Below are 19,722 nucleotides of genomic sequence, written 5' to 3' on the forward strand. Positions count from 1 at the left end.
AAATTAATGTTCCTCCTTCCAGCGTGGTGATAATCTGTTGGGAGTCTAAAAGCTGAAACAGGTCAAAAGGAAATGTGTCACCCCATGCTACTCGACCAATCAACCTCCATTAGCATTGACTTCTCCATATAACTCACAATGCATAAAGACGGGAACGAGGTGTGAGTTACAGTATCCATTCCTACTGCTGACAACTAGGTCCTGTCTGTCTGGTGCTTAGTGAAACATTCCTCTTTCATCTGGTGCAGTGGTTCTCAAACTTTTTTCAGTGATGTACCCCCCCAAGTACCCCCAAGTTCAGCACATGGGGGGTGGGGGAGGATCTCAGGGTTTGAATGAATATTTATTAGGCTAAATAATGATTTTTAAGGAACCTTGCATGGATGCTATTTTTTAACATATATTTAAGCATTATTACACAAGAGGTTGTGAAGTGACAATAATGATGGTCAAGCACACCCTTGAGTGTAATAATGCTATTATACAACTCTTACCAACAAAATAAAATGTATAATCAAAATGTATTCATGCTGTGGGGATTTCGCTCTCAAAATATAAAAGTTTTTTGCTAGTGTTCTCTCAGTTTCAGCGGAAATACATGAGATCTGACGTTAACTAGTCCTTGTCAACCAGCCAACTTGGGCTTATCATGTTTTCTAGACATTGTGATTTCCCAAAACTGAATAAATACCACAGATAACAACACAAAACTGCTTTGCTAGCTCAATCATATTGTAACTGGAATATCCGCTGGAAAAAATCATTTTTTCATGGACTGATAGTTATACTTCTGCCGACTTCTCAGTCATTTTTAATCTAACATGTGCCTGGACAACGACTCAGCAGCACAGCTGACCTTAATCTACAACAAACCTATATTAACAGTTATATCTTTTCATAAACTCACCAGCAGATGTTTTATTTATATTTATTTATATAATTTCAACCCCACCTTTCGGGGGCTTTTGCTAATCACCTTTTCAGGTTATTATCAGTTTACCTCTGAAATAAAGACAACAGTTTTCACAGATGTGTTGAATTATTAAATGTTCATTTTAATGTACAGATGCAAACAAGTTGACAAATTAATTAAATCAATGGCCTAGGAAACTCATGAAGACTAAACAAATTAATAACGATTAATAGGCTAATTAATAACTGATAACATTAACACATTAATAACAAGAACAAAGTTGTAGCCTGCACATCTCCGTGGAAACTCCGGTACTGGCACTGTCCGTGCTGCTGACTCTGCCTCAACGGGTGCTGTCTGTGGTGCTGAATCTGCCTCAGCAGGAACTGTCCGTGGTGCTGTCTCTGCTGAGGCATTTCATTCTCTTTATTATAGAAATTAAAGCTCCATAAAATTCACGGGGGATCTTGTTTAACTCTTCTTTACTTACAGTTGAAAAAATCAACTGTAATTGTTTACCCGGTGTTTTTCAGGTAGTCTTGTAGAAATTGGACTGCCCGAGACGTTGACCGGCCGTACTGGCTTCATTTCCTGACCTCTCCAGCTGATCCAGCTCTTCACTGTCACTCTCGCGTATCTCAGCTTTATCTGCTCTGTCTTGTCTTCCTCGTTCAGCCATTTATCCAAACTTAGGTTGCCAAATAAATAAAAAAATTGACAACAAAACGGTCCATTATGCAGACTAACAAAGTTGACAGTGGCTTTTGATGCGGGTTTCAGTGAAACATTTTGTGTTGCCATGGAAACCACACAGACTCGAGCAATAAGATGTAGGCGGAGTAATATTTTCAGTGATGAGGTATTTTTCATTTGAGCACGGCTAGCCGTGCTGTCAGGCTCATTTGAGCATATTCCCAACATCTGATTGACCAATCAGATTGCTCGGTCAGATCTACATCTTGTATAATTTTTAAAAATCTCACGTACCCCCTGGAGTTCCTCCACGTACCCCCAGGGGTACGCATACCCCCATTTGAGAAACTGTGATCTGGTGGAATAAAGCCTGAAAGATGGCTGGGGTAAATGGTACAGTAAACAAATGGTACCATGAAAGAACACTTGCATACATTAAAAGCCTTAAGCTAGCTCTGATGGCCTGCAACTCAGTTGGTGCAGACTTACATCACCCATTTCATCAATATTCAATTGTCGGTACTGAAGGTGGCTGTTTTTGCTGCATTATTTTTATTTTTCAGCTTGCATGTTCAATGGATATTCTGCACATGCCAAGAATATTTTTGTTTTCTAGCTCCAATAAATCACAGAAGAAATTGTTTATTTATCACTTTTCTTGACCACATATCTATACCAGCAACTTAAAATATTTCAGGAACTATAATGGCTAAAGAGACTGTGTCCTATATTTAACTGATTTAGGTCCTGCACCAAAAAGTTTAACGATGAGTGCTTTATATTACTCTACAGCACACCCTTGCTAAACTATGGGCCAGGGCCCAAAATGGATTATCATGCGCCCTATTCCTGGAGAATACCCACATGACAACAGAGGACAACGAACATTTTCAAGGACAAGGCTTTTTTTTTTTTTTTTTTTTTTTTTTTTTTCATTTGAGTCATGGATGGTAGACATTTGAGAATCTGTGCTCTGCACCATAAATATAATGCTGGTATATTAAATAAATTAAGACCTATGTTTTGAATGGACAGATTTTATTTTGCCTGCAAACTACCAATTATGTGTTGTAACAGCCTACAGCTGATAAGATACATCAGAGAGGCTCAGCGTGTCCCTGAGGTAAAGACAGTGGACAGAGCACAGGCTTTAATTGACAGTCAATACTGCCTCTCCTTGTCTCCACCATTTACAATATCATATTACACTGCCCTTTCAGCTGGTTTGAAAAGACTACACCAGGCTATCATAGTCAAATATTTTATAAATAACAGACCTTAGCATTAAAACAAATCTTGGCAACGATAACTGAGGACATGGTGTTTCATAAGCAGTCAAAATTCACTAATCAGAAACTAAAATTTCTGTGTACAAAATTTTGATTTCTGATGAGATTTTAGGGTCCCTTGCTCAAGCCTACAGTATTGTGTGTTTAGCTTCAGCTAAGGACAAGGCTGCCAACACTTTGTTTTGAGACTTGGCTGGGCAGAGTGGCATATTCAGATTGATTTTGTTGTAGCACTGAGGTAATGTGCTTGCATTCTGTCCTGCTCGCCCCCCTCCACCACACTCCTGGCAGTGACTGGAGCCAAGTGATGGATTGGAAAGAGACACTAAATTTCTCAGGGGCATCCCTGAATTGTTTCTGTACTACATATGGATCTGTATTAGGGAGATTAAGAGTTACTCTGTAAAAGCTTACACTACATCAGAGCTCAGCAAAACATATCTGGGAATTAGATTTTCTGCAATTATTGGCTTTCCATTGTTTTTTTTCCATACTCCATCAAATTGAAACTTCAGTCTTGAAGATTTCTGATATGATTTACACTCCATACATTTGACAGCCTCTTGAAAGGTAATATCATCTTGCAAGGTTAAAAAAAATCCATGCCTCAATGTCTTTCTCCAAATATCCAAAACGTCATTAACTGTTTTCTAAAATTTGCACTGCAACCAGCTCAGGGACACGCACCCATGTAAATCAATACGAAACAATACACAGAAATCTTTACGGTGGATTCTGATGGTGAAACACTGGCCAAACACTGTTGAACTGGACACTTGTGTTGGCATGTATTACAAGAAAACTGCTGAAAATTTTTCCATTCTGGGGTGTCCTTACCCATCCAAAAATAAAAATAATAAACTTAAATAAAAAATAAATAAATAAATTCATTCATTCATTAAAATGCCGCCCTCAATTTTGACTAACAAGAGGATATGATTCCTTTACAGTTGCACTTCTGCTGAACTGGTACCAGTGCTATGAAGCTGCTATGGATGTTTTTCCCACAGAAATAACGCAATACTCTGCACAATTTTTGTCATCACTTGGTCTTATCTATTAAGAATGTCATCAGACAGTGGAAAGAATGAAAATCACCCTGCAGTTGACATGACTTTGATTTCAACGGCCAAATTACTATTATTTATTTTACTATGGCTGATAGTTTGCAATACAAAGCAGCCCAATAATCTGGAGAACATTATCATTACTAGTATATTTTATGTTAAGGATGAGAATACACTGAGTACGCTGTGATTCTTTTAGCCAAATATGTGATGGAAAAAGAGCAATAACTATTGCTGGTAGAGTAGGGTGGTATATCAAAACTTATCTAGACTCCACGAAAGCTGCAAGAGTAAGGGTTGAGGACAGATGTGTGTTTGTGAAACACATGCCTGTTTTTCATGCATGCATACTATTCTTGTCATACACAATCTGTTCAGAGTACAGGAAATACCAGGAACTGATCTTACCGGAACAGTGAGCAGTAAATTCCCTAAGAGTCGGCATGTTCATTACACAGGCTATAGCATCCAGTCAACCAACAACCATGGATTTATGGCTTGGCTTATACCATGTTAAGTGTGTGTGTGTGTGTGTGTGTGTGTGTGTGTGTGTGTGTATATATGTGTTTGTGTGCGTGCACTCAGAGTCATTCCCCACATAATTTAATAGTGTAAATTAAACTAGAATTAAATGGCATAACAGGTTAAAGGGTTTCAGCTATTTATTAACATGGTACATGCAAAAAATTGTCTTGTTTATTTGAAATAAAATTATAGTCCCTCACACCCTCATGTTAAAATGCTTAATGGGGAGGGGAGGTCCATGTGTGTGTGTTTCCATGCTGCATGTATGCTAGCCATAGAAAGTAGTTAGGGTGAGGCTATTTGTCTATTCTTGGCCCCATTCTAAGGCAAACAATCACTAATGTATAACAAAAAATGTTTTCAGAAAAGTATTAATGATGTGTTTGTTTTTTTCTGTTTGTATTATAACCCAAGTCTACACCAAGTCATGATATGCACTATGAATTCAGGTCAGAAAGATTATTTAGGCTTTAAAAAGGGTGGGTTAACTCTATTCCACCAATAAAACGGAGGGTAAAGTGAGTAAAGCCCACATCCCTCCACATACTATCAACGCAGCCTCCCACTCACGACTACTGCGGCTCCTCAGAGAAAATTCACGTGCGGCCCCTCGCCACTCACTCTTTTGTTTTGAATGAATCCACGAAGCTCGTCATTTGTTTGGATGAAGACACTCCCCAACATGCTCACAGCACTCCTGAACACAATGGATACAGGGCGGGGAGCTGCTGGATAAAGACGTCGTGATTTAGATGGCAGTGATACTCATCTTAATGATGGGTGGTTTCAGTCCATTCAGTAAAAAACTGCTGTTTTTACTGTCCATCACACCAGATACCGGACTATTTCTCTCATTTATTGTATGAGAACAAGAAGGGAATAGCGCGTCCAAAGCCTGCGATATTATTAGCTACTATTTAAGGCAAATGCTATTATCATTTATATATGTTTCTGTTACCCAGTTAGTCCCACTCTGGAGGCTCTAGTTTGTCATTTCGAGGAAAACCAATTATTTGTTTACAACAGGCTGCCGTCTCGTCCATGATAGGGAAGACACCAAAATAACAAGCACACCCTGCGCGTGCTGTCTGACATGCGACACTATTGTCATTGTGCTGTCTGGATGGCGGATGGAGACAGCGAAGTCGCGTGAACATCTAGCCTACCTGTCAGTGTCATCTGATTAAGACATTTGATGAAGGCGGGAGGCAGCGTTAATTGGTCTCTGGTGTTTGAAGGAAACGGTAAATGACTCACGCGTTGCCGACGTATATTCTGGGGAAGACCTCGTTGAAATGTTGTGTAGGTAAGCTGTAAAAGCCGCTGCCGTTGGACAGGAGCTCGTTGAGTTGTTGCACGGTAACCTCGTCGGCTGGCACCGAGGCATCAGCCGGTGGTTGCTGCTGCTGCTGCCTCGCAGGACTCTGGTGTTTCTTCATGGCTCTCTCCTTCTCCCTTCCTCTCTCTCTTTGTCTCCGTCTGACACAAACTAGTGTTAGATAATTGCTGCCAGCGCCGGAGTCGTGTCAGTTTTCCGATTCTTCAGCGGCATTTTATCCTCGCACTTGAGTCACGCGCTGCCTCGCCTCCGCCGTGTCTGATGTGGCGAGCGCGGTTGCTTTCCTTACTAGTGTCAAGCACGCGGGAGATATAAAGTCTAACTTCCTGTCTTGAATTTCAAATTAAAATGTGATGGCGTTTAGTTAACGTGTAACGGTTTAGGCAATATAGCAATATAATATCATTATCGTGATATAAGATTAAACATCTCCTGGGACTTTTGATATTGTAATATCATGATATGGCATGAGGCTAGTGTTGTCGTTCCTTGGTTGCAGTTTTCTGAACTTCTTAGATTGTTATAGCTTGTTCAATTATTTGCCCCTAGTAGGCTAACTTAATTATCTTATCCACATTACTGTTGTTTATCAAAAACTTACTGCATTAATATTTGGTGGAAGCATAGTCATTGCTACCGTACTGACGCTATAACAATAGAGGTATTAAAAAGAGGGATATGTGATTTGGCCCATGCCTTGCAGCCATGCCTTATAAAGTAGCCTGTTACTGTAATCAGAGTACGTGTCGATTACATTTGAAATTTCAGTAATCAGATTACAGCTACCTTTTCAAATAAAATTGGAGATACTAAATTGGCCCTTGGTGTAAATATGTCTGTCTGCACTGAGATGGATGGGCAACCTGTCCAGGGTGTTTTCCTTCCAAACAATGAGCGCTGGGATGGGTTCCAGCACCCCGTGACTCTAATTAGAATAAGAATCTTGGCAAATGAATGAATGAATGAATGAATGTATTTCAAATGCAAATGTTTTTTCATGCCTATACCACGTACCATGATGTAGGCTAGTATAAAGAATGAGAAGGTGAGGTGGTGGATGAAACAATCAATACAACTTTTTCCAAGGAATATCGGAGTTCGAGTCTGTTGTTCATTTCCAGTTACATTATACAGGGTTAAGGGTTTGTAATGTTAACCATAACCTTTTCCTAACCCTAGCCAAGTTGTATTGTTGGCGAAAGCTTCCAAAGTATATTGACTACCTTTGGAGATATTTGTTATAACTGCCTTATTTTGAAGGCGGCAGCACATAACTTCATTTACAGTTGTAGATGTCTGTGGCTAACTTAACGCAGCTCTCTTTCCTCCACTCTCCCTGGCAGACACACCCCAGCTAACTCGCCCAGTGGCAGGCAGACACTCCGGAGACGGGAGCAGGACCGGAGCTGAGGACAGCTGCGCACGCCAGCCAGGGTGGCGACCGACGACGGCCGACCGATAAGCAAGGTGGTGGGAGGACAACATGCTGCCTTCAGGTGCTTCTCGTAAACTCCTGCTTCCCAAGGTCCGAGGCTGAAATAAGAACTTGCGGCGCACGAATGACATAATATTTAGTTTTTATTTCATTTAGTTTATTAATTTGCTCTATTTTGTTTTGTCTTATATTTCAGCAATGAATCAACATACAGCTACTTTGTACCGTAGATACCCAGTAAAGAGGAGAAAATATGCAGCAGGTGAACACATTTATTGGAATAAACCCCAAAATGCTTGAAACACAAAGGCATATAGGTTACGTCCTGATAATAAAATGTCATTTTCCATCCGCCCCATCTCCAAAATTCAAGAAAATCCCAGTCTTGGTAATGATGAACTTTTTGTTGGATCGTTCATGCAAGCTGCCCTTGAATTTTCTTTTCCGACAGCAGCAGCAGCAGCAGCAGCTCCACGGGAGAGGCGCTCAGTTACCTTTACGTCTGCTCCACTTGCGTTGACATTCCTGTCTGCGCACAGCAGACTGTATCTGAGAGCAGGACACAGACGTAGTGGTCTAGACACGAGGAACATGCATTTTTATCTTGATAAGCTGTTCCTCGATGATGCAATTATTGCAGGGCAAGTGTCAGCATTAGCACCTCGACTGGCATTCCTGTTTGCAAGCGCATGACTAAACTGCCATCGCCAAGGGACACAATATCCAGCCCGGAGAAAAGTTACAGCAGTGACATAAATACCATACATGCCTATTAAAAAGAAGGGGCCATTGACATGCAACATATCCCAAACAGAATTAAACAAAACACACACACACACACACACACACACACACACACACACTACCTAGGTAGGCTATATAAAAGTTCAAATATAGTGGTGGCCAGTTTCAGTGTTTTTCAGACAAACAGGTGGATTCGTGAGCACGTTTTAAATGCACTGACCGTCTTCACCCCTAGGTGTCAGCATGAGCTTTCGGTGTTTATATAGACTGCTGGTGTTGTACGTGCAGATGGTAATGTGCAGCCAAGAAGCTATTTTTAGCCCTTGTTAAAATGAGCTGATGTGTGGCTCCTCTCATTGACGCGAACCCTATTAGATTCCCTTCAAATCATCTGAAAACAACTCGTGTGTGATTTCAGTTAAATATCTCCCCCTCCAATTTCATATCATAAAAAGGCGGACATAAAGGTGTGATGGACTGTAAAATCATAATTTTCACCTCATTGTTTTATTTTGTTGTTATGATCCTCCCCTTCTGTGCTTCTTGCACTTTTCTTGATCTTGAAGGTCATACTGTTGATAAGTCACAGTCTCGTTATGGTGCATAAACATTTAAATGTTTAACTGGGCCACTTTGCTGTGGCTTTTACTGGTCAGCCGATGTGCATGTAAACACCACTAGATGGAGCTACATTACTGTCCCAACACCACACTGTTCCAAAAATGAAGTAAATGAATGTGGAATATATGTGTGATCAGTTTAATCAAATAATTATGATGCATACAATAAGAACAGTAATGATTAATGATAATCAGCATGGTTATAATCGAATTTGTTTTGAAAATGCTTGAATCTTGGTATATCATCTGGATTTCTAGTTACAGATGAACATTTTGGTAATGGCAAGTAGCCAGGGATGAATCCTCTATGAGACTCTGGGCACCTTGGATACCCAAGGTTTAGGACTGGTCTTCACTCCTCTTAATGGAAGATTCAATCAGGGGTTAACATTAAGTAGGTTAATGAGTCATAACAAGTCAGTTCAGTCATATGCAGCTGATGACCAATAAATGATTGATTTAATCAGATCAGAAGCACCGAGCGCAATCATTCTGGAGGAAGAAGTGTCAGTTTTTATTTTCAAGTGGTCATGCCTCATATCGAAACACCGTGTTCCCCCAGTCTGTGTAGGTTATGTAAGTGGATAAGCAAGGCAAATAAGTAACATGGTGTGCAGCACACATGGGTCAGAGGTGAGATGGGAGTTGAGCCCATGTGCTTGTCTGAACATACTGACCTACTAGGAGCCAGCGGCACATTTGCTGTTGTTTGCGTCTCCACTGATGCTGATTTACATTTTGACTCCAGTCTGTTTTTCCCATCTACTTTACAGGATACAAACCTGATGCTTTCATGAAATTTGACCCCTGTTTTGACAAAGTTCATGTGTGTGTGTGTGTTTTTTTTTTTTTTTCCGCTTGACAGTACAATTATGCGTGCACTGCATCAGTATGAACAGTATGTTTGAGCTTGTGCTGTTAAACTAGCCTAAATGTAGCCACAGCAAACAACCGTATGGTTTCTCTCACCATAGTAATATAACACTTATTAGGTTCAGCACAAAGAGTCAAGCTTTGAAGGTGAGTGCACATCTGTGGGTGTTGTGTTGAACAGTCTGAAAGGGTGCTCTTGATCCACATCACACTTGAAGGCCCATGCCGGTCATCGTTTTTCTGTTTCCATGGCAATGTAAGGAGATGCGGAGCAATGCCATGGCAACAACAGATTTTGTGGAGAAATTAAGCTCCCTGTTGTGTGCACACCTTTGTGTGTGCGTGTGTGTGTGTCTGTGTGTGTGTGTGTGTGTGTGTGTGTGTGTGTGTGTGTGTGTGTGTGTGTGTGTGTGTGTGCGTGTGTGTGTGTGTGTGTGTGTGTGTGTGTGTGTCCACTGTAATATAGGCTTGCACTTGACATTTTTGAGTAAATGGACAGTATGTGAAGTTGTCCCCATTGTGCATAGAACTCCACAGCAAATGGGCTTGTGCTTCAAAAAATAAAATATCCAGCCTTTAAAAAAATGAAAGACTTACTTTTACAGAACAACAGCAGATAAATAAAACAAATTTTGGTACTTTTTAAAGGATAGTAAATGACAAATTGCTAACACTTATAGACTAGATCATCTACATTATACAGTTGTTGAATGATAATATATTGAGTGGAATATATCCATTTCCAAGAAACCTCATTACTTGATTTTTATATCCCCTCTGTATTACTAGATCTCCTTCACATTGCACAGACAAAATATCATGTAAGAATAAATAGTTAATCAATCTTTATGTTCATTCATTGATTTTACTTGGCTACAAAGAACAGTGAAAGATCCAAACAGTGCATTGCATTTTAATGTATGAAATGTGGTATATAATTAAAATTTAATTTTATTTAATCTCTACACCCATCCATCCATCCATCCATTTTTCATGCACACTTATTTCTATTCAGGGCCACAATGGGGCCAGAGCCTCTCCCGCCATGCATTTGGCCTAATAATGTTGCCAATCCATCACAGGGCTCAAAGAAGAATCCTCCTGTCTCATTTCTTACAGCTTGAATTGGATTAAATACTAATATAGCCAGCACAGAGCTAACACCACATACCGAACAACTGTTTCACTGTTTCCCTTCATCTCCAAGAAAAGTTGCCTTACATTTTAAATCGAAAAAAACAAAAAACAAAAAACAAAAAAAAACAAAAACATGAGTGAGGTTTTGAGTGATGATATATCCAATCAGTTCTTCTTAACATTTGAAAAACAATGGACTGCAGCAGCCATTGCAGTGGAAGTAGTGGATAAAGAGGCAGGATAGATGAATGGTAGGGGAATGCTGTGATGGGGATCACTATAGGTCCCATCTGGCTGAGAGGAGTCAAGATTTAACATTGATTCAGCAGCATTTTTATTGACAGTTTCCCTTTCATTGTTTCCATCATAAAGCTGTGTGGCTGACTAATTGGACTACCACCACCTGAGTCCTGCCTGCAAATCAACTATCTGAGACACGCACTAAATTCACACTGCAGGTTCAAATCTGATTTGAAGTGACCAGGTCCTGACAAAGATCTTGTATGAAAAACCCACCGAGTCTGGGGCTGGCTGATTAGAACGAAACCACCTGCGTCCTGCCTGTAAATCTACAGATGATTATGCCTTGACAAAAAATGATGGGTAGAGCTGGCATATTTATTGTTGTTTCAGTTGCTGGTTATTATTGTGTTAGCACAGTGGGTCACCAGGCTCTGCACAATGGGTCTTTCAAATTTTGAGCCAGTGGACAGGTGACATTTTACATTTTAACAGTATGTGACAGCCCGTCATGAGTCATACATCTATGTTCCATAAAAATATCAAGGCAATCTCGCCTTATTATAAATTATTTAAAAGTCTTTATTCACTGGCCAATCCATTTTGGTACAGTCAAAAAGCCAACATGTTTTGGCGAACATGCCTGCATCATGGAGGGATAAAAATGAGTCACACATATTTATAAGCTTTTTGGGAATACTTGTAAAACACTGAATAACCACCAATCTGTTTTTGATTTTTGATAAGTGTGGTAAAAGTGGGAATGCTTATTTTACCAAGAGGAAAACAAAATAAAGCACCTATGCTTCATTACAGATGGGTGATATGGACTATATTAACAGCTAAATTTCCTTTTCCATTTCTACTTTTCCCGTAAAAATGCATACAAAGAGAGGCATGTATTTAGTCATTTGTGCCAACAAGGCTGATACCACCCCCCTTCATCTGCCCTCAGTCTGCCCCCTGGTAATGCCCCAGTGTCTGCCTCATAGGATGTCAGCGCTCACTTGTCTACCCCTCTCCAGGGACTCAAAGCCACACCCACTGGAAAATGGATTCATTTTTTGCATTTTTATCAGCTGCTCTAGTTGCCTTCAACACATCTGAATTTAGAGGAATAGCTCTTTGTATTTGTAACATACAAATTGTTCATGCTTGTGCACACCATATGTGCAACTGTTTGTCTTCATTTTAATTCAAATCCACAGACATATAAGGATTCCTTTCCAGAGCTCATGTAGATGTGCTTTGTATGTTATTTTCAGTTTTCAGTATCTATTCTCTGAAAGGAAAACAGATAATAAGACTGCCATATCCCTCCACAGTACACTAATCAGTGACCAAGAAGCACCAGTAGGGGTCTCTATTGCCAATCTTTCAGTATGCACACTAGCATTTCACACTAACATTGAACAGCAGCTTTTAGATGTTGTCAAGTAAAATCCTTGTAAATCCAGTTTTGGTGATTTACAGGTTTCCAGTTGAAGTGAGGGATTATGTGGTCCTCTATGGATTGAGAATTTTTTATGAGCATGGGGTGAATGAAATCCCACCTAAACCCAGTTTTACTTCAAGAAAGCATGGTTGTGAATCTACACAATAAAGAAGGTTTTCCTTAATTCCTGAAAAGTTGACCTTTTGGACATACAAGGTTTTTATCCAACAGGAACCCTTTGCTACAATTACCCAGATGGTCTCGGCATGTGCTGTACTCTATCATTAGGAGCTGCCTCTCTACGTGCTCACTCTATTGTAATGCATATCTGCACGGGGTGCCTTCTAACCCTGAGCTCTTTTCATACCAAACTCAGTGCATCTCAATCAATCTGAGATCCTTTTATCCACACTGATCACTGTTTGTTCCAGCCTGGGGAGAAACCTTTTTGCAGCTAGCCACTAGGAGGTTATTTGTCTTATGTCGGAGTATACTTACAACAATAGGAGTCTCTGTAGCAAGGGAAAACAAAACTGTGAAGTGTGATTGATATAACCATCTGCCTGACTGGCCACCTTGATCAGATTTTCAAAAAGGAGGGTCAGTCAGCTGTCTTAATACTTGTGCTGTAGGAGAGTGCAGAGGTCAGCGAAGAATAGGAAACATTTGGTCACATAAATTCTTCAGAATATTACTATTTTTAAAGCACAGCGCTGTAAGTACAATACTGATCTGTGAAAACAGCATGTATCTGGTTGGCCGTCTGTCTGTCTGTCTGTCTACATAATGTGAAAGTGGTATTTGTGCGTGTATGTGTGTGTTAGTCAGTGTCTGTGGGCATGTGTGTGTGTCTGTTTCTTGGCTGTTTGGGTCTGTTAGTTGGAGCGTAGTGATGAGACTGACCTTGCTGACCGCTCTGCCTCTTTTCTGGGTGGCCGCGCTGTGTGCACATTAATCTCCAAGTCGAGAGGGGGGGTCCTGACCTCTGGTGTTTTTCTTTCAGGCGAGGTCATTTTTAGTTTGAAGGGTCTGTTCACCATTTTGCACTGTCTGCCCCTCGACTTTTGATGTGACTTATATCTGCTGAGCGCCGCTTGGTAAAAGGGTAACCACTTTGCAGACCCCGTAGTTTCTTCAGTGTTTCAGCAGACTGAAAAACTGCAGGAAAAAAAAGACAGTGCAATGATTTTTAAAGAAATAAAAAAAAAACCTGCTGACAAAAAATGTTGAATGAAAAGAAAAAAAAAATCGAAAAGAAGTGCTACACCAGGTCAAGAATGTTTGACTCTATGTACCCAGACTAACAGATGCTCTTCAGGGCAGAAACGTGGCAAAAAATTGTATAGAAAGCCTTTATTGCAACATAGCTAACTTTTTTTAACCATAAAAAAGTACAATGGTTTACAAATCAATTGTTTAAAATATCAGTGAATATTTCTTTTAAAAAAGGTTCGTCAAAATGCTTTATGTCCATTTTGCAGAAGACATCAAGCAAATTTGAGGATATGACAGAAAAAGGGATTTAAGCTAGAATCATGCTACAAATATGACAGCTAACATTGTGGAGCAAAGACTTTGGAGTCATCATTCACCAAAAAAAAAAAAAGAAAACACACAAAGAATTAAGAGTTTTCAAGATCCAGATGGTCTCATGAGGCCACCAAAACGAGCCCCAGATGTAGCATTCTCTCTCTCCACGACACCCCATCCATCTCCTCTCCACTCTGGTTGCATCCTCCCAACTATTATTAGGCCAAATCTTGCTGACGCTGGGAGTCTGAGTCCGAAAACAAAATTTTCCTCCCTGGTGGATTAACACTAAAAAATTATGTTACTGTGTCATTTCATAATTTAGTCATCATAAATCCCCACATATTTTGTATTAGATGGAAAAACCCTATTACACAAGTTCCTGTTTGAGTGGTCGTCTTTCAACACTACCACTGAGATACAAGCAGAGTCACTGGGCTGTGTGGTTAACCACCTGTCCTGTACTATTGCTTTGATCTGTTCAGTGGTCCATATACTGTATCGGACTCCACTGGATAAAAGCCTCCTAGATTCAAAGGAAGCGATCAATTTTTGTGTGTGTCAATGTGTTTGTGTGAAACAGAGTAGATACCTGGCTCCAGTTTGATCATTATGTTTCCAGGTAGAGACAGTGTACACACTTTTCTTACATGACTGAGCACCACCTTACCCTTTTTCGCTTTATTACCCCTCAATCATCTAAATTATTAACATTACAAATCCAGGTAAACAGTTATTTAGTAAGGTGCCTTCATATTAGGCAGATAGACTGCAAGACAGACTACAGTTACAGCACCGTCTTGTAGGGCATAATCACAGCCGTGGTTTCATAACCTTTGCTGTTCATTGCACCATAACACAGTGAAATATGGCTGCATTATGGTTAAACATTGCCTGGTTGCAGCTTAAAATGATCAGAAAGCTCTGCTCAGTGCTTAACCCGTTGAGACCTGAGAAAACATAACCTTCTTTCCACAATAAATACTCCCGTTAGACAACAGATAGACCTAAATGTTATTAGCAGAGTGGCATGTTTGTTGAAAGGATTTCTCCCATTTTCTGAAATGCGATTTACCACCAATTTGTTTGTGTGTGGCTAACAATGGCCTCCTTGTCGAACCCTGATTAGGCTTAACGTTATTTCAACCACAGGGTGATAATGTGATAACCGCAGCCGCTCACTGTTGTCTTAAGACCTCTCTGTGGATGTAATCAAATATTGACCCCGGGAAAAGTGTCTGAGGGTACAAAGACGAGGCATTTCTATTTGTCTGAGCTGACAGTGCCTCTGTCACTAATCAATGGCCGTGTCACTATGCACCGCGGGTGTGAAGGCAAGTCAGAATCCACAGCTCTGCAAACGATGCGACACCTTGAGAATTCACTTATATTTGCATCCATATATTCTTTTGCATAATGTGGTCATGAATAAGTAATTTGAGTGTGTGTATTCACTAATATATCTGTGAGTGCATGTGTGCATGTTGCTGATGTGGACTTGATGTACCATCTCCTCTTTTGCTACTTAACCTTTTTCTTTGAGAGGTCAACTCTCTGATCTAACAGCCCTGAGTTGCGTAAGCTTACCCCACCATGTTATATCACAACAAAAGAATTGCTTTCACATCGAACAACGGCTTTTTGATAATCTGATTACACAGCAACATGTAAATCCACAACTATACATGAGCCGCTTCTAAAAATACACCCAGTGTGTGCTTATTTGCTTGTTGCATGTCTTCTTTGTCCATCTGGGTAATTATGATGGATTTGTTTGTCATCCACAATTGATTTTCCCATCCTATGTCTGGATTTAACAAACAAAAAAAGGACACATTTCCATTTTTTTACTCAACACATAGCAAGAGTTTGCCTTTTAAATGTCACTCATGTCACTGAATTGGGTTTCTTTTTTGATTATTGCAAGAACTATACACAAACCCATTCCTGGGTAATAAAGGATAATGATTATGATTATAGAGGCTCACAATATCAGCATCCCTGAGACAGCAGTGTGTGAGAGCTTCAATAAAGCTGATCAGTCCGTTCATGATCCTGCATGTCAGCAGTTTATTCTATCTGTAAATAAAAAATGGTTGTACAGATATTACCACAAAGATTATAAAAATCCTGCAGTACATTAAAAGAGTATAAACAAATGTACATCTACTAAACTGTTATTTGCAGGCGTTGACTAGCCTGATTAGACTCATGGTGGTGAAGAGCAGTCTTTTGGATGGTGTCCATCAGCTCAGCTCTATCTTTGGACACAGGCTAATAGTGAGCTGGACGGAATCAGCAAGCAATTGACACGCGGCCAGAGGGAAATAGATCAGTGTGTTGCAGCTGATGATGTGGTTTGTGTTTAATTTACCACCTAACACTGAAGCTTAATACGACTGATGTGCCAAATGTGATCAATTAGCAGCTGAAACGATAGCCTCTAGTTAAGGTGTCAGACTGGCCTGGGTCAGTTCCAGGCCAGCTCAGAATAATCACATAGTAGATTTAAATGTCAGCATCCCACAAAGGAAGCCAAGTATTGTATTTCCACTCTCATGAAGGCAGATTTCTGAACTCAAAGGCTTTCAGATAGCCGGGCTGCTACACCAGTTAATTGGTAGTCTGCCATGTTGTTCTACATGCATGATAAAGGGGTGGTAGCATTATGTATTCAACAATATTGGCAGGGATAGTGTGACTGATGCACCTTCCTAAGAAATATTTTATAAGGGAGGTATCTTTATCCATCTTTTTTATGCTTTTTTATGTATCCTTATGACCCAATATGTAAGATACAGTATGACAGTAAGACATGGGCATGAGTATTTGGTCATAATATGAAAAGAAAACATAAATCTAAACTTTTCACTTAAGAATGATCACTGATTTGACCACTGTTTTATTAACAACTCAGAGGCTGAGTGTGTTTTTCAGCAATCAAGTCAACAGTGAAGAACACTGCAGATTTTGCATAGCGGAGAATACAGAATGTTCTTGTCGATATTATTTCATAAATAGTCATCTTGGCAAATTATCACTGGACTGTACCAATTATGGACATGCAGATTGCAGATATTCCATTTTTTTTCTATAAATTCTCCATTAACAACTATCCAGAAAAAGCACCCTTAAAAACTGCATTTGCCCAGGCACTTGGTTTTGCGCGTGCGTGTGTGTGTGTGTGTGTGTGTGTGTGTGTGTGTGTGTGTGTGTGTGTGTGTGCGCGCGCGTGTGTGTAACCTTGACAGAGCAAGCTAGGCTTCGCTGAGTGCCTGCAAGCACAGTGCTATCTTTAGCTTTTGTGGATGCATTTACTACCGGCCTCCTCCTGCTCTTTCTCCTCCTCTACTCCCCTCAGCCCACTCACTCACCGTTGGCTGCACATGCAAACATGCACACTTATGCATGCTTGCACAGAACCCAACACATTCACATACACATAGACACTCAAACACACATACTGAATAGCTGTTACTGGGCAGATTGGTGGAAGCAACCTAGTTCTGGGATAAAACACGTGCCATGTGTTTGTTTTTGTTGCAGAGTGAAAGACTCAGCTCTTGCTGTCTTGATTTGTGCTTGAGGGCAATTGTTAGATGTGAACTTCACATAGGCTTCACACTTGTACCCTTACTGGCAAATAGTGTGTAGGAACTCAATATTTAAAAAGAATAAGCTGCACAAAATAAGCTTTTGGAGTAATTGCATCACTGTTTTATTATCGTTATCAATCATCAGTGTGTAATGGGACACTATCTAGGCTATGTTCATTCACAGAGCACATGCATGACTGGGGCAGAACAGTTTTGAATGGTGTGACTTGAATTCCTGATTGTATAATTGTTTCAAGTTGATGCCTCTTTTGGCAGACTATGATGCAGAACATGTTGATTTTGAAATATTACTCGCCAATATGGCCAATAGTGTGTTTTTCAAGAGAGCTCAGCAGTTATGATTTAAAATGTGGCAAGAGCAAATATAGCTTTCTGCAGTGGATATACATACAATCTCAGTTTACCATTCAAACAATGCAAAAATAGCTTTGTCAGCTAAAATCAATATTAATCTCAGTCAGCATTGCCAAACTGAGGGCAAAGTGAAGGCACTCACACATCGGCTTCAGGTTTCATGACCGAGTTCGCCAACCGGAGAGGTTTATACTGGAAAACCAGTTCTCACGAGGTTTTGGTATTTATAAACATGCACCACCTCCACCTCATGCACCATTTAAATCCGAGGGGAACTGGGAGAGATTGAAGGAATAGAGCTTGAGAAGTTAACCAGAGATTTCTTAAACTCCAAATATTTTATCCAAATTTTTGCCAATTAAGAGTTCGGAGTGAAGCTGGTGTGTTTAAAATCAAGGCTCTGACGTTGCTGCTTTCATACCTGTATTTTTGCTCACTTACATTGTTGAGCACCACTGTCTGCAACTTTTATGTTTGTTATGGCCAGGTCTTTTTTGAAAAATAAAATAGCCTCAGTGGGACTACCTGGTTAAATAAATGTGAGAGTAGAAATTAAAATTATCATTAGTCAGGGAATTTGAACACCAAACCTCAGTCAGCACCCAAGGGCAACTTTCCCTTGCACCCATCTGAGAGCGATTCATGCTTGTGCAAATCTTCTCATTTCACATCTGACATGAAACCCTATTTGAATTGGATATGAATACATGAAAAGGTAATGAGAATTTGGCTCGCTTTTTCACCTCAGCCCGACTTTGACATTCCAGCCGCTTTATATTGGAGATTACTTGTCATTGTACAGAGGCTGAACAAGAATATCTGTCTTCCTAACATGTGGAAATGACCTGGGAACTATTCAAGCCCTCTAATATCCTTTCAGTCATGTCAGTGTGAGATTGTCTATTAATAGTCGCTTTGCAGCATGGGATGAGTGATACTGATGTCAGTGTGCACCTGTGATTGTAACCCCCCTCCCCTCCTCCTTTCTCCCTCTCTGCATTGCAGTGTTTGAAGCTGTCAGGAGAGCATATGTGCTGTGTGTCGTCGCTGGCCTCTACCTGTCATCTCTGCCCTGTGCGCAGAGCGTCAGGCAACACATCAGTAATACAGTACACACTTCTTCTGTCCTCCCACTTCACCTTCTTGTCCCATGACACACAAGGAAGTGTGGGCTATATATCTAAGCTACAGCTGACAAAGGAGAGAGAATATTGCATTGTGTTGCTATTGTGTTTCGTAAAAACATAAGATATAAAAATATAAACATAAAATATCATTTATTTATCTAATTATGGCCTACATGACCCTGATCTTATTGTTTTCCATGCCAAGCCAGCAGTGGAAAAAAAAAACAAAATCAGCTCTAGGTCGCACTGGGGTAAAAAATACAAATGTCTTTCCGTGTAACTTCATGCTAATTAATGCTCTGTTTTGCCTTGTTCTTTCAACAATGTGCACAAGCAAATATTAAGTTCTGTTAAATGTATTTTCCTGCTGATGCCCTGCTGTTTTGTTACACAGCTGTTGAGAATGAGTGCTGTAACACTGATGAAACAAAACTGATGAAAAATTAATGTGAATTGTGGTCTCTGCTGCCTGTACAGAACTGTACACAAGTAAAAGCAGGCACCTCGCTGTATTCTCAAATCCTCCACATGTATCTAACAGCACAGTGTGCCCTTGACAGTATGGCATGATATTTAGTTGCATGCAGCTGATGCCTGAGGCATTTTTTCTTTTTTTTTTTTTTTTTACTGTGTCTTGGACTTTCCATTCAGGTTTAATGAGCTCTTAATGAGAAAAGGAAGGAGGCAAAAGTTGAAGTCAATCTCCTCTGCACAGTTACAGATCATTGGACACTCCATTTAAGGTCATTTAAATGTGTGCCATAGGACATATTCCAAAGCATTT

General features: G+C 40.1%; 1 protein-coding gene and 1 long non-coding RNA gene across 2 annotated transcripts in view; one reads left to right on the forward strand and one right to left on the reverse strand.

Annotated features, from left to right (window-relative positions):
• Positions 1-6,074, reverse strand: part of dusp3a (dual specificity phosphatase 3a) — a 19,880-nt gene extending 13,806 nt beyond the window's left edge. Inside the window, exon 1 of the mRNA XM_030077237.1 lies at positions 5,745-6,074. Coding sequence (XP_029933097.1) covers positions 5,745-5,926 — 182 coding nt within the window. The 5' untranslated portion in view covers positions 5,927-6,074. The remainder of the gene's footprint in view (positions 1-5,744) is intronic.
• LOC115377479 (uncharacterized) lies at positions 5,725-19,094 on the forward strand. Its single transcript, XR_003930052.1, has 3 exons — positions 5,725-5,793; positions 7,170-7,322; positions 18,817-19,094. It is a non-coding gene; the product is annotated as an uncharacterized LOC115377479 (long non-coding RNA).
• Positions 19,095-19,722: the final 628 nt, after the last annotated feature.

This window comes from Myripristis murdjan, chromosome 19 (genome assembly GCF_902150065.1).
Source record: "Myripristis murdjan chromosome 19, fMyrMur1.1, whole genome shotgun sequence".
In the NCBI taxonomy this organism is placed as follows: domain Eukaryota; kingdom Metazoa; phylum Chordata; class Actinopteri; order Holocentriformes; family Holocentridae; genus Myripristis; species Myripristis murdjan.